This window comes from Mobula birostris, chromosome 16, assembly GCF_030028105.1.
Source record: "Mobula birostris isolate sMobBir1 chromosome 16, sMobBir1.hap1, whole genome shotgun sequence".
Classification (NCBI taxonomy): domain Eukaryota; kingdom Metazoa; phylum Chordata; class Chondrichthyes; order Myliobatiformes; family Myliobatidae; genus Mobula; species Mobula birostris.
In genome coordinates, this window is record NC_092385.1 from 58,403,858 (window position 1) to 58,419,623 (window position 15,766).

Below are 15,766 nucleotides of genomic sequence, written 5' to 3' on the forward strand. Positions count from 1 at the left end.
TACAGAAAGGATGAGTAATTTGAGTACAGAGCCTCAGCAAAGTGGACTATTCAAGTGGCACTAGTGAGAAAGAATATGATTGCAAGAGACCCTACGATCTTGGGGATTGCTACTGTTGCTCAGGCGTTCTGAGGATTGTGTTGTATGCGTGGTGCCAGGATTGAGGAGAATCTCTTGTGGAACAAAAGAAAAACATAGAATATGAGAGGGACAATCTCATTGTTGCCTTTCATGTAACAATTATCATAGCTCAGAGATAGGTTCTGTTGAATAACAGGTCCAAATTATATCACAAAATCCTGAGCTAAAAATCTTGGGGATGTTACGAGTGGTTCAGAGAGTTAACTAGATTGTTCAAATAACAGCATGGGGGGGGAAGGGTTTTTTTTATTCACATGCCATTAACACAAGAAGTGACAGACTCCACTTTGACCAGGGTAGAATTTGTGCCCTGGTGACTGAATAATCAGAGCTATATGTAGGACTTTAATCAAAAAAAATATACAGGTAGGGAAAAAGGTAATATATTTAATGTGAAAATTCAATGCAAATTCGCAATCTGGATAATAAGAGAATAGTAACAGCATTTAACTGGTATCTGAATAGGTACTTAAACTTGCAAAGCACAGAGAAATAAGAAATTAATGTGGTCAAGTGGGACAGTACAGATAGGGATGATGGTCAACATAGATATGTTTCTATGCTCTACATCTTCATGCTGTAAATTTCTAAGATGCAGACTCTAATGAACCAAAAAGCTTAGCAAACACTAGACAACGGGGTGACCCGTTGGGGCACCCTTTGAGAGAAGGGTAGTGCAGTCTGATGTGACCAGAATGAACATTAAATTTTCCTGAATGCTATTGGTATCGCTTTGCTTTGGAAACTGAAGCAGAAAACCTCAGTTTATTAAAGAAGAACAATGCATAGCAAAGCAAATATAGCTCCTCCTCGTTTAACAAAGGACACTTTGGATGGCATCATTTCTGGTTTATCTGCCACTCTTGTGCCTCTCGTTGTCATTCTGGAGACGTGCAGCCCTTTCATCCGCCATCTCTTCATCTCTTCTGCTGTTTGTTGTTTGTCTCTGATACTGGAGACGTGCATGCCTCTCCTCCTCTGTCTCTTCTTCTCTCATCTTTTTTTGTCCTGACTCTTTGATCCTGAAGTCGTACGGCCCTGGCCTTATCCAATTCTTGTTCTTGCCCTCTCCTTGCTACTTCCCGACGACGTCTGGCGTCATCTCTTGACCATAATGTCCCCCTTCCCTTTCCACGCGGCATAATTAGGCTGACCATTTTTTCTAACCTTAATGCTGGATAGGAGATACGAAGCACGAACACCAAAGGATGCTGATTATTCTTGACGATGCGGTTGGCGCTCTCCTAAATGGACGTGATATAGTCACCGCTGTCCTTTGACTGCAGCAAGGGGTTTTATGAGTGTCTCGAAATACTTCATTACAATAAGATTTAATTATCTCTTATTGATGGGTGGCAGTTAGATCTGTCCCAATCCTGCACATGCTGATGGTGATTAGCAGAATGTGACCCCTCGAAATAGAGCTGCCCTGCCCTTTTGCTCCGGTAGGTATCACTGCTGAGGCTGGCCGTGCGCAAGCGTTGGGCTGTCGCGTCCCGATTTCCAGATCGTCTCTCAGGTCAAAGCGAGCTTGTTGATTTCGGCAAATGAGCAATTTTATACAAATACATAACCCTGAACTTTGCCTGCATTCTGTAAGGTAGCGCATTTTAATTCGATTTAGCCAAAAATAGTGCCGCTGTAATGCACCGTTTGTACTAATTGGAGGTCACAAACAGACAAACAGGCAGACAGAGCATGAGAGTTTTAGTAGTATATAGATTGTATCAGTAAACAAGGTCAGTTGAAAGAAAATAGCACGATGTTAGAATAAAAGCATTTTATTTGATGGTATGAAGTATTCATAACAAACAGAGAAAATAATGGCACAGAGAAAAATGACCTACATATGCAGATATTTTATTAATCCCGAAGGAAATTACAGTGTCACAGTAGCATTACAAGTACACAGATATACAAATATTAGGTACCTCCTGTAAATAATAAAGTCACCACTGAGTGTTGCTCATAGTCTTCTGCTGCTGTAGCCCATCCACTTCAAGGTTTGAAGTATTGTGTGTTCAGAGATACCTTTCTGCACACCACTGTTGTCACACTTGGTTACTTGAGTTACTGTCGCCTTCCTATCAGCTTGATCCAGTCTGGGCATTCTCTGGTGACTTCTCTCATTAACAAAGTAGCTGCGCCCACAGAACTGCTGCTCACTGGACGACTTTTGTATTTTGCCCCATTATCTGTAAACTCTAGAGTTGGTGTGCATGAAAATCACAGGAGATCAGCATTTCCTGAGATACTCAAACCCCTCTCCCTGGCACCAACAATCATTCCAATGTCAAAGTCACTTAGATTGCATTTTTCCCCATTGTGATGTTTGGTCTGAACAACAGCTGAACCTCTTGACCACATCTGCATGCTTTTGTGCAAGGACTTGCTCCCACATGATTGGCTGATTAGATATTTGCAGTAATAAGCAAGTGTATAGCTGTACCTAACAAAGTGGCCACTGAGTGTATAGTGATTAATGACCTGGATACTTGATGTTTAGAAAGGATGGACAAAATAGAAAAGGAAAATGAAGGTGTGAAGTGGGGATATCTCTAATCAAAAGGATGTGCATATCAACAGTACAGAATAATTATTATGACCCAAAAAAATGGAATCTGCTAGATTAAGATAAGGGACAAACTGCTGGTTGTAGCCCTTTATATAACACATAATGGGAGAGAAAATTCAACTATAAATATGAAAATAATATGATCATTTTAATCGTCAAGGTGACTGGGAAGATCAAAATGGCAGCACTAGCTTGAAAGATGAGTTCATTGAATCTATTCAGAAGAGCTTCCTGAAATCATACATTATAGAACTAACAAAACTAAACATCAGGCAGCATCATTTCCGTAGATATAGCCTGACTTGCTGAACATTTTCAGCCTTCTAGATTTATAGCATCTGCGATTTTTTTGATCATTTTCATCAGAGCAGGAATTCAGACCTTGGCCCAGTTCTTTATTAATGACCTCTCAACGTAAAGTCAGAAATTAGAGTACATGCTGATAACTATGCAATGTTCCACTCCATTCACCACTACTCAGCCAATGAACTGGCCCATACCAGAATCTTTCAGGGCCTAGACAGTATTCAGACTTAAACTGATATATAGAAATCATGTAGCAAACAAAAATCCCAGGCCATGATTATTCCCAATTAAAGAACATCTAACCACCTACCCTAAATATCACACCATCACTAGATAGTCCACTATCAACATACTGGAGTCACCCATATTCAGAAACTGGCTATGTATATACTGCAACTATGAGAGATGTCAAAGGTTGGGTACACTGTGGTGAGTGACTCATCTACTGATATCGCCAAGCCTTTCCACCATCTATGAGGCAAAAATCAGGAACGTAATAAACACTTCTCTCGACTTCATTAGAAAAATACAGCTACAACTACTTTTAACAAGTTGATATTCATTTCCAATACCATGATGCACAAGTATACAAACAGAGAATGAAGAAAGTTATCAAGAATTACAGCAGGATCTTGATCAGCTGGGTAAGCAGGCTGAGGAATGGCAAATGGGGTTTAATTCAGATCAGTGCGAGGTGTTACATTTTGGGAAGACAAATCAGGGTAAGAATCTCACGGTGCACCGTAGAGCCCTGGAAAGTGTAGAACAGAGGGACTAGACGAACAAATAAATAGTTTCCTGAAAGTGGTTTTGCAAGTAGACAGAATGGTGAAGGCAGCTTTTGGTATGCTGACCTTCATCATTCAAGGCACTGAGTATAGAGGTTGGGATATTATGCTGCTGTTGGATAAGATGTTGGTGAGGCCATATTTTAAATATTATATTCAGTTTTGGTTACTCTACTGTAGGAAAATGCCATTAAGCTGAAAGTGCAGGGAAGATTTATGTGGATGTTGCCAGGATCAAGGGATAGAGTTACGGAGAGATGCGCCATAGGAAAATGAGGGGTGACCTTATAGAGATGGATAAACTCATGAGGGGCATAGACTGAATGCAGGATCTTTTAAATTTAGATTAGAGAATCAGGAAGTAGACTGCACAGTTTTAAAGTGAGAGGGAACAGATGTAGTTAAAACCTGAGGAGAAAACTTTTCACCCAGAGGATAGTCGGTATAGCTACTTCCAAACCAAGTGAAGGCCGGGTTGGGTGAGGAAGCCCCTCAATTTTTGTACAAGTATACTATCCCACGGGACCAGATGAGTGGCAACAGTACTATTGATGTGTAGGAATGTAATAGAACAGCACTGAAAACATTGGCGACGAATGTAAAGAATAAAAAGGTATTGCACGGTTTATTCTTGTAATTTTTATTATTATGAATAATTTATTCTGATAATAAAAATACAAGGGGAAGGACTGAGAACACCACCCTCCAACCACATATCATACTGACTCAGTAATATATTGGCATTCTTTCATCACTGCTGGGTCTGTCCAAAAACCCACTCTCTCCAACAGCACCAGAAGAACCACAATAGTCTATGGAGGCAGCTAACCACCATCTTTCAAGGACATTTAAGAATAAGCAATAAATGTTGTTCTTGCCAATAATATCAATTCCTGAAAAATAATTATTAAGAGAATGGACCGCTGGTAAAATTATAATAGAAAATAAATGACTATGGTATTCAATAAATATTTTGCAAAAATGGAGTTGAACCAAGGATCTATGAAAAGGTGCAGGAAAGATTGACAAGGATGCTACTGGGACGAGAGGGATTGAGTTATAATGAGAGACAGAATAGGCTGGGACTTCATTCTGTGGGGCGTAGGGGGTTGACGGGTCATAGAGTCATAAAACACTATGGTACAGAAACAGCCCCTTTGGCTCATCTAGTCTGTGCCAAACTATTATTCTGTCTAGTCCCATGGATCTGCACCCAGACCATAGTCTGCCATACCCATCCCATCCATGTACTTATCCAAAGTTCTCTGAAATGTTGAAAAAAGCCAGAATTCAAAATTTCGCTTTTGGAGGCCACTTGCGTACCAAGTACAGCTTTGCCAGAAAACAACCTACCCACTCCACACTTGCCAGATCCTTTCGGATACCAGCAAAATTCTCCAATTTAGAATATCAATGTGAGAACCAGGTCCATCCATCTCCCTAATTATCTTGAAACTAATAGAATTATCACCACTGGATCTGGTGTTCCCCTATACAAACTTCTGTCACCTGCCCTTATAAGGGTGAACATAATTGGGGCATAGATAAGGTGGGTGGTCGCTGTCCATTTGCCAGGGTAGAGAAGTCTAAAACTACTGAGCGTAGATTTAAGGTGAGAGAGGAAAGATTTAAAAGGGAACCTCAAGGGCAGGTTTTCACACAGAGGGAGGTAGGTGTATGAATGAGCTGCCAGAAGAAGTGGGTGGAATTACAATGTCTTTTAAACATTTAGACAAGTGCATGGTTAGGAAGTGCTTATAGGGAAATGGGACTAGCTCGTGGGCATTTTGAACAGTGTGGATGAATTGGGTGGAAGGGCCTGTTTCTATACTGTTTAACACTGATTCTATAATGTCCGAGTAAATGATGCACAATATACTTCCTGAACAACGGTGGGAATTTGTGTATCTGAATCACACTGAGATATCCTGTTTACCCAGAAGTTAAAATGCCTGAATAATAAATTAATAAAATAATGAATAAAAATAAATGATAGTCATGTTCAAAAACTTAGCACACAGTTTCCAGAAGTGGTATCCTGGGACAGGGTATAGTTCTCAAAAATGAGAAATGCAACATGCAATGAGGAACACTTGAAGTTCTGCTGTTGTGCACCATAACAGCAGTGAGAGAGTTTGTGAAAATTACATCCTCATCCCTCCACCCTTCAACTTCTACATTAAAAATTACCTACTTTATACTTCTACTGAAGTACAGAAATTTACTTGGGATCACACATAACATATAACAAGTTATATAAAGGTATAATTTGTTAATAATATAGATAAGATTTTATTTTTAGTTGGAGATACAGCATGATAACAGGTCATTCTGGCCCGACAAGCCCATGCTTCCCATGTGACCAATTAACCTACTAACCTGTACATCTTTGGAATGTGGGAGGAAACTGGGGGACCCAGATGAAATCCATGTGGTCACAGGGAGAACATATAAACACCTTACAAACAGTGGTGGAAATTCAACCGGGGTCACTGGCATTTTAATAGCATTGCAGTAACTGCTACATTAATGTGCCACCCTTTTAATTGAAGATAAAGTACTTTGAATATAAAGTACTTTCCAACTATCTTAGGTGCTGAATATTCCAGATTTAATCTCTTCAACTTGATAAAATGTCTCTTTTCAGGTACACTGTCAACAACTGGCCATTCAACCAATTATGTCATATCTGTGGAAATCCCAACCTCCAAGCCATACAGACACTGGATTAAACGAGGGGTGGCACTAATCTGTGCACTGGACTATTAAAAAAAAACAGGATCAGAAATGAGCTTTTATTGTAGATGTTGAACCCAATTCCTTGTATTTGTCGCATTGTATTAGTTGTGAATTAAATATTTTCTTATTACTGTTAATCATGTTTTTTTTTATTTATCATAGAGTTGTTTGGAAACAGTCTGTGATTTACATTTAAATGTAAATTCCAGAGAAAGATGTAAACCAAAGCCACCTACAGAAATCACTTTGAAACGCTGTCATTTTGCTGAGTGTGCAATTCAGTAGTGAGTAGTCAAATGTGATGTTTCATGCCCATCCCTACAGTCTAATCTAAATCTTGCACTTTACACTGATGCTTCTATATTGGATTTTGATTCACTGCTTTGAAGGTTCTCTTTTGTTATAATGTTGCAAGATATTCTCTTGCTTGACTAAAGTCATAATTATACTCCACTGTATAATAACCTGCATCTTATTGGATGTTTTATGTTGTTATGAAATTTGCTTCACATTCCCTAATAGAGTCTTCATTCACAGTGATATCATACTCTGTGATTTGTACAGCAACACAAAATACTGGAGGAACTCAGCAGTTCAAGGAGCATCCTTAGAGAGGAATACACAGTCGACATTACAGGCTGAGACCCTTCATCGGGACCGAAATGTCAACTGTTTATTCCTCTCCAGATACGCTGCCTCACCAGCTGAGTTCCTCCAGTATTTTGTGTGTTTTGCCCTAGATTTCTAGCATCTGCAAAATCTCTTGTGCTCTGAGACTTGAAGTGCAGTTCTACCTAATTTTTTTAATCAGAATAACCTTAATTTACTGGCTATACGGACTTTTTAATGAAATAGCCCTTTTGAGCATGGTCTCATAAGGCACTTCAGGGTTTGTGCACACAGATGTCATGTGACAGTGTAAGAGAATGCACCTTCAATGAACATCCCCCATATTTCTTTATACATGCTAGCTCTAGCCTGGAAGTCGGCTCTATAGGCACCTGTTTTTTGTGCATAAACCATGCATCAAAAGTTATTTTACCTGGGTTAGGTTGTCTAAGGCAGGGGTCCCCAACCTTTTTTGCACCGCAGACTGGTTTAATATTGACAATATTCTTGTGGACCAGCTGACCCGAGGGGGGGGGGGTGTTCAAGAAGGGTTCAACTCACCTCAACATGTCTTTTACAGTTAGGGTTGCCAACTTTCTCACTCCCAAATAAGGGAGAAAAGTAGCAGTCAAATCCTGGGACACTTTACCCCAGGAAAGACTACCGTGACCATGAAGCCTTGCGCTGGCACCTGTCTGTGCATGCATGTCGTGAACATTTGACGTGCGCATGTGCGTACGTGCCAATTTTTTTCCCCACAAATCGGTTTTGCCTTCATCTTTCCGACTATACTGTACATACATTATTTCTACTTTATATAGGCTGTGTGTTTATCATATCATTCCTGCTTTTACTATATGTTAGTGTTATTTTCGGTTTTATGTGTTATTTGGTATGATTTTTTAGGTTATTTTCTGGCTCTGGGAACGCTCAAAAATATTTCCCATATAAATTAATGGTAATTGCTTTTTCGCTTCACACCATTTCAGCATGAAAGGTTTCATAGGAATGCTCTACCTTAACAGGGGAAATACGGGACAAACCAATTTAGCCCAATATACAGGATGTCCCGGCAAATACGGGACAGTTGGCAACCCCATGTTCAAGTTCAACAGTGCGTGACAGGGAATGAGGAAAGGTGCAGCTGACTCATATCGTTTCCTCACGGCCTGGTAGCACATGCTTTGCGGCTCGGTGGTTGAGGACCGCTGATCTAAGGCATCACTTCCAGGTCAAATTGCAGCCGGGAAACTGAACAGTTCCATGCACAACTCACCTTAGCAGAGCTGACATTTTCCCAGCAACATTGGTGCACCTGGTGATGTCACAGATGACATGCTGCACATTTCCCCTACCGTCAGCATGAACTGGAGCTATTTACTCAATTGAGGTACAACCTTCAGAAAGCTTTCAAGGATGTGGCACTTGATGGTTGCCTCTCTGAGTGGAGACCTGTTACAGGTGGAGTGCTGCAGGAATTAGTGCTGAATCTGTCGTTATTTGTCATTTATATCAATAATCTGGATGATAATGTGGTTAACTGAATCACTAAATTTGTGGATGATACCGAGATTGGGGGTGTAGTGGACGGTGAGGAAGGCTATCGTGGCTTGCAGCGGGACCTGAACCAGATGAATAATGGTGGATGGAATTTAATGCAAACAAGTGCAAGGTGTTGTACTTCGGAAGGACCAACCAGAGTAGGTCTTACACAGTGAACGGTAGGGTAGTGAGGAGAGCGGATCTGGGAATATAGGTCCAAAATTCATTGAAAGTGGCAAGACAGGTAGATAGGGTTATAAAGTAAGCCTTTGGCTCACTGGCCTTCATAAATCAAATTACTGAGTATAGGAAATGGGATGTTATGTTGAAGTTATATAAGACACTGGTGAGGCCTAATTTGGAGTATTGTGTGCGGTTTTGGTCACCTACCTACAGGCAAGATGTAAATAAGGTTGAAAGTGTAGAAAGAAAATTGACAAGGATGTTGTCAGGACTGGAAGACCTGAGTTATAAGAAAAGATTGAATAGGTTAAGACATTATTCCTTAGAACGCAGAAGATTGAGGAGAGATTTGAGAGAGGTATACAAAATTATGAGGGGTATAGATAGAGTAAATGCAAGCAGGCTTTTTCCACTGAGGTTGGGTGGGACTATAACCAGAGGTCATGGGCTAAAGGTCATGGGTGAAAGGTGAAAAGTTTAAGGGGAACATGAGGGAACATTTCACTCTGAAAGTTGTGCGTGTGGGATGACCTGTCAGCACAAGTGATGAATGCAAGCTCAAATTCAATGCTTAAGAGAAGGCTGGATAGTCACATGGATGGCAGTGGTATGGAGGACTATGGATTGGGTGCAGGTCAATGGGACTTGGCAGTTTACATGGTTCACCACAAACTAGACGGGCTGAAGGCCCTGTTTCTGTGCTTTCTTTTCTATGACTCTATGCCACGAGGCAATACCAGTCCAAAACTGAGACATTGAGCAGCCACTCATTAGTTGTGGCAAGGCTTGCATGCTATAATGGAGTTCAAAATCAAGGTTGGGCAGCAATACTGACAATAATGCAAGCCTCTGCAATGAGCTCATGCAATCTACATTGAAATGACACCACCCACCACGAGACCTCCTCCAGTGCACCTGAGCCTACAGTCACCATTGCAGATGTCAGATCAGTCTTCTGGAGAGTGAACCTGCAGAAAGCATGTAGTCCAGATCAATCAACACACATAAAAGTGGCTGGTGAACGCAGCAGGCCAGGCAGCATCTATAGGAAGCGGTTCGGGCTGAGACCCTTCATCAGGACTAACTGAAAGAAGAGCTAGTAAGAGATTTGAAAGTGGGAGGGGGAGATCCGAAACGATAGGAGAAGACAGGAGGGGGGGAGGGATGGAGCCAAGAGCTGGACAGTTGATTGGCAAAAGGGATATGAGAGGATAATGGGACGGGAGGCCTAGGGAGAAAGAAAGGGGGAGGGGTGAAGTCCAGATGACGGGCAAGGAGTATAGTGAGAGGGACAGAGAGAGAAAAAGAATATATATAAAATAAATAAATAACGGAGGGGGAGGAGGGGCATTAACGGAAGTTAGAGAAGTCAATGTTCATGCCATCAGGTTGGAGGCTACCCAGACGGAATATAAGGTGTTGTTCCTCCAACCTGAGTGTGGCTTCATCTTTACAGTAGAGGAGGCCGTGGATAGACATATCAGAATGAGAATGGGATGTGGAATTAAAATGTGTGGCCACTGGGAGATTCTGCTTTTTCTGGCGGACAGAGCGTAGATGTTCAGCAAAACGATCTCCCAGTCTGCGTCGGGTCTCGCCAATATATAAAAGGCCACATCGGGAGCACCGGACGCAGTATATCACTTCAGCTGTCTCACAGGGACCTGACGCAGTATATCACCCAGCCGACTGGATCATCCCTCCCCACCGATCTCCCTCCCAGCACTTCTCTTTGTACTCTTTCTTTCTCCCTAGGCCTCCCGTCCCATGATCCTCTCGTATCCCTTTTGCCAATTACCTGTCCAGCTCTTGGCTCCATCCCTCCCCCTCCTGTCTTCTCCTATCATTTTGGATCTCCCCCTCCCACTTCCAAATCTCTTACTAACTCTTCCTTCAGTTAGTTCTGACGAAGAGTCTCGGCCCGAAACGTCGACTGTACCTCTTCCTAGAGATGCTGCCTGGCCTGCTGCGTTCACCAGCAACTTTGATGTGTGTTGCTTGAAATTCCAGCATCTGCAGATTTCCTCCTGTTTGCGTAGTCCAGATCAATGTCTGGCCTTTAGGAAGACTATCATCCAGGAAAAGAAGGTAACATGCCTTAGTTACTACCACCCACTGGCTCTGACATCCACCATCACGTAGTGCTTCAGAATGCTGGTTATGGTACACATCAGCTCCACCATCTCAAGCATCAACCCACTGCAATTCGCCTCCTGCTGAAACAGGCCCATGGTGGACATCACCTCCCTGGCCCTGCACTTACCTCCAGAGCATCTGGATATATCACCTATATCAGACTCCTATTTGAATATATGAATCTGTCTTCAATATAATAATTCAAAACAAACTAATTTCCTAACTAACAGACCTAGGACTCAATGTCCAACTCTGCCACTGGATGCTTACTTTCTAGACCAACAGATTGCAATTGACTTACGCAGCAATACCTCTGCCATGATCATCCTCAACACTGTGCCCCGCAAACAATGCATCCTCAGACCCTTCTATATTCCTTGTACACTCACAACAGCAAGGCTAGATTATGCTCTGCCTCCATCTGCAAGTCCACAGATGTCACCACTGCCTTAGTGATTCAGATCTCAAATAATGACAAAACAGAATACATGAAGGAAATAGAGCATCTAATTGCATGGTGTCCAGACAAACTTTCTGTTTATCAGCAAAATGAAAGTGCTGATCATTGACTTGGAAAGCAGGGCAGAACTCATGCCCCTGTATGTATCATTGGTGTTGAGGTGGAGATAATTGAGAGGTTCGAACATTAATCGTACCCAGTCCTAGTCCAACCAAGTAGACAGTATAGCCAAGAAAGCGCACCAGCATCTCAACTGTTGTAGCGTGGATGAAATCACTGGAGAGACAGAGTCACTGGTAGATACAAAGCAACTTCTTTATTCGACACAACAAGGTACCGTACTGCAGGCATCATACAGACGGAGACGCTTTCAGTAGAAAGGTCTGCTAGCCCAATGTGGGCTCGATATTTATATGCTAAGCACAAAGGCAATTGCTACTTAAAAAGTTACAGACAATGCATAGTCAATACTTTCTTTGAAGCTACGTACAAACATCACAACTTCTGACTTCATCCTTTCCTTCTGACGCCAACATGTCTGGATCGGTATCTACAGCCTTTAGGAATGCAAGTTAAATCCACAATACATTTATTTGGCATTTTACGTGCTAACATAGAAGACAATTAATATTTATAATGTATAGATAATACTGTCTTCGAAACTACAACATCAGCTCAAACTATGGCGCCAGAAACATCTGGTATTCACACCTTTTTAGGAAGTGCATTGTTGTGAACTCAATCCACAGTACTTTGTCAAATAGTCAAATAGGAGTCTGGTGGCCAAAGTCATTTAAGTGGAAACAAATCATCTACCCAAAAAAACTCACTCTAACAGTCCCTCCTCTTGGCCCTCCTGGACAAAATTAAATTTGTACCTAGGAGGATCTGCTCAAATAGGGCAGCAAAAAATGCCCTGTCTCGAAATTCCGCCGGCCCCCCCGCCAATTTTATGTACCTCTATCTATCCTAGTATTATCTAATCACCACCTACCAAATGTTAAGCAGAGAGGCTGTTCCAAGTCTTTGGAAATGCGGCTCCTTTCATGTGCCTTTCAGCTCTTTCCCTGCAGGCGAACTGTAGCTTAATTATATTCCTTTGTCTTCAGCCCTTCATTCTCTGGTCGCTGAAACTCTCCTTCCAGGAGCACCCACGGGCTCTCTCATCGATGAACAGGAAGGGGTTGGGGTGGCCTGTATGTAAATGTCTGCAAGGACCTCTCCCCAGTGGCACCCCCTTCCGAACTGTCTGGTCGATCACTGGCTCAACTGCTGAAAAGGGCCCAGCTCCTCAGACTGGGGCTGACTGCTTTCAGATGCCATGTGCAGTCTGAAATGCCATCGAAGTGGTGGAACTTGCCGACTCTGCTTTAACTCAAAAATCTCTCCCCATCCAGTTCCCAATAAATTTCTATACTATGCTACAAAATTAATCATCTACCTTCAGCAACCAGCACAGAGTACCATCACCATCACACTGTAGCAGGCTATTCATGGTTTTCCAACACACTCTCAGTGTCCTCTGCCACGCTCTCGGCGTCTTCTGCCTTTGCGTTTTCTCCGGGTATGTTTTCATCAGCTGTGGTCGGGTCTGGCATGGCCGGCTGGTGTTCCTCTCTTAGGTTCTCTGTAATTAAATGGTTACTGAGTACACTTGGTTTCCCACTCTGTCTGTGGGAACAACAAGAGGGTGAGTTGTATGCTTTTACCTGGGTCCAGTGTTTCCACTGGCTGCCTCGCTGAGTCTGTACACACACACACGTATCATTCGTTAAGAGTACTGTCTGTGGTCCTATCCACTTGGGAGCAAACCCTGGCCTTTCTGGCAGCACCCTCACCAACTTGGTCGCCAGACTGTGGAAGAACTATCCCCTTTCCCTCTGGCTCTTTCTGATCAGCGATTCGCTGTTGTTGTTTTGCTCGGTCCTTTAATACTTTAAGTTAGTTACAAAGGTCTTTCACATATTGTGTCATTCTATCCCTGTAAGCCCCAGGCTCCCCGCAACCCGTAATTACCCCATAAGGGAGTCGCATTGCTCGCCCCATCAATAATTCGTAGGGGCTGAGACCCAAAGTGCGGTTCAGGGTTGCGCGCAATCTCATCAAGATTCCTGGTAATACATCAACCCATGTCTTTCCTGTCTCAGCTATAGCTTTGGCTAACGCATTCTTGATTGTTCGGTTCATCATTTCTACCATCTCTGAACTCTGGGGGTGGTAGGGTACGTGGAATCATTGTCGAATCCCTAGTAGTCGGCACATTTCCTTTGTCACTTTCCCCATGAAATGTGCTCCCTGATCTGAATCCACCCGAATTGGGGTTCCCCACCTTGGGAGGATTTCCCGAACTATAATCCATGCAGCGGTGCGGGCGGTGCAGTCCCTTGTTGGGAAAGCCTCCACCCACCGGGTGAAGTGATCCATTATTACTAGACAGTAGCCTTTCCCCCTGCTTTTTGGCAGGGCCCTGTGAAGTCTATCTGGATGTTTTCCCAGGGTCCCCTCAGCTGAGGCTGATTTGCCAGCTGTAGCTTTCTGCCCTTACCAGGGTTCTGCCGGGCACAAATGATACAACGGCGGCAGAATTTCTCAACGTCCCCACCCATCCCTGGCCACCACCAGTCCTGCTGGAGGGTTGTGATCATGCTCTGCCCTCCCTGATGCATCGCCCCATGATATAACTTCAGTAGTATCTGTCTAATACAGGGTGGGGCCACCGTGACTCTTTCCTCCCCGTGTGTCCAGTACCCATCCGGTCCCTCCTTTGCTCCTTTTCTCCTCCATTTTCCCTTCTCTTCTGCCTCTACCTCTTCATATAATTTTACTAAGCTGGCTTCTGTCGTTTCCTCCTGCACACTTGCAATTTCAATTGCCTCTTGTTCCTCTGGTGCCTTCTTTGCAGTAATGTCTGCCCTCGGAGGAACTGGGAAAACTTTATGTTCTGGAGTGGCTGCAGTCTCTCTGAGTATCCCCTGGTGTTTTTGTTCCTTCGCTATACATTGAATTGCAGTCAATGTGTCAGTTTGTATAGGGTCCCGCTTAGGGGGTTTATACAGACCCTCCTCTATTTTAACCGGGTCTATCTTTACTCGACCACAATCTTGCTTGTGTGTAGCCCACACTGCTGGGAACTGCTGACAAAGTAACCCATAGACCCCATCCAGGCTGCAGTCTCTGTTGATCGGGGCAGCTGTGACTATGCTAGGCAGGTTGTTTATTCTGTTGGTTGTGCGCGTTCACTGCCCCTGACTCGTCCATATTATTTCTCTCTTTCCCGAATCTATAACAGCTCCTGCTTCCCTTAGGATGTCTATTCCAAGGATCGTGCCCTCATTATTTGGACATACCCAGAAATACAATGGAAGCTGCACTCGCCCGATTTCTAATATCTGTGACTTGCTTCTTTCTGCTTTTACTGTTTTCCCTCCTACACCCCTGATATAACTGGCCTGTCTGGTTGTTCGTAAGGGTAAGTCTGTTATCGATACTGATGCCCCTGTGTCCATTAACATATTGCATTGCCGTCCCCCTAACAATGCCATTGTGTACATCCGCGGGTCACCAGCGCTGCCAGTGAAGCCTGCTGCCACATCTTTTTCTGCCTTAAGAGGCGCCATTACTAACCCTTTTATCTGATCAACAGTCAGACTGGTTGCTGATGGGGTGAGTGACTGGGTGTCTGCCATGACCTTCGCCCGGGTTTTCCCCCTTCCTTTTGGACACTGTCTCCAACCATGTCCCGATAGACCACAGCTGTAGCATATCAACTCCTTCACTGTCTTATACCTGGTCCGGCAGTCCTTTGCAAAGTGCCCTGGCTGCTGGCAAGCAAAACAAACTCTCCGGGACATCACAGCAGCTGCATTCACTATACCCACTTTATGATCTCTTGCCTTTTCTTTGGTCTATCGCACTGGCCCACGAAACTATCGCAGAGTAGATGGACCCTATCATTATACCTAAATCTAAGACTTCCTTCAGCATTTTTAGGAAGTCTTGGTCATCCCTCCCTGGATTATCCAACCCTGAATTCTCCTCGTACGCTCGATATTTTCGTTCTGCATAATTGATGGCTGTCTCGTCAGTTTTCTGGGTCATTGCCATTATCAATCCCCAGCTACTCTCGCCTCCCCCCAGCCGCTGCCTCACTTCCCCTTTAAAAGAGCGATATCTTTCTTCATTACTGGCGGTCCCGGTAGTTGCCCATGTACCATCCCACACCCCTGGGCTATTCCTGTCCCACATATTCCTCAGGCACTTGGCTTTCACTAACACGTGTATATCTTT

General features: G+C 43.3%; 1 protein-coding gene across 3 annotated transcripts in view; it reads left to right on the top strand.

Annotated features, from left to right (window-relative positions):
- Window positions 1-6,652, top strand: part of dnah1 (dynein, axonemal, heavy chain 1) — a 379,457-nt gene extending 372,805 nt beyond the window's left edge. For all 3 annotated transcript variants that reach the window (XM_072280693.1, XM_072280695.1, XM_072280696.1), the window contains one exon: window positions 6,458-6,652. In XM_072280693.1, coding sequence (XP_072136794.1) covers window positions 6,458-6,579 — 122 coding nt within the window. In that variant the 3' untranslated portion in view covers window positions 6,580-6,652. The remainder of the gene's footprint in view (window positions 1-6,457) is intronic.
- The last annotated feature ends 9,114 nt before the right edge of the window (window positions 6,653-15,766 follow it).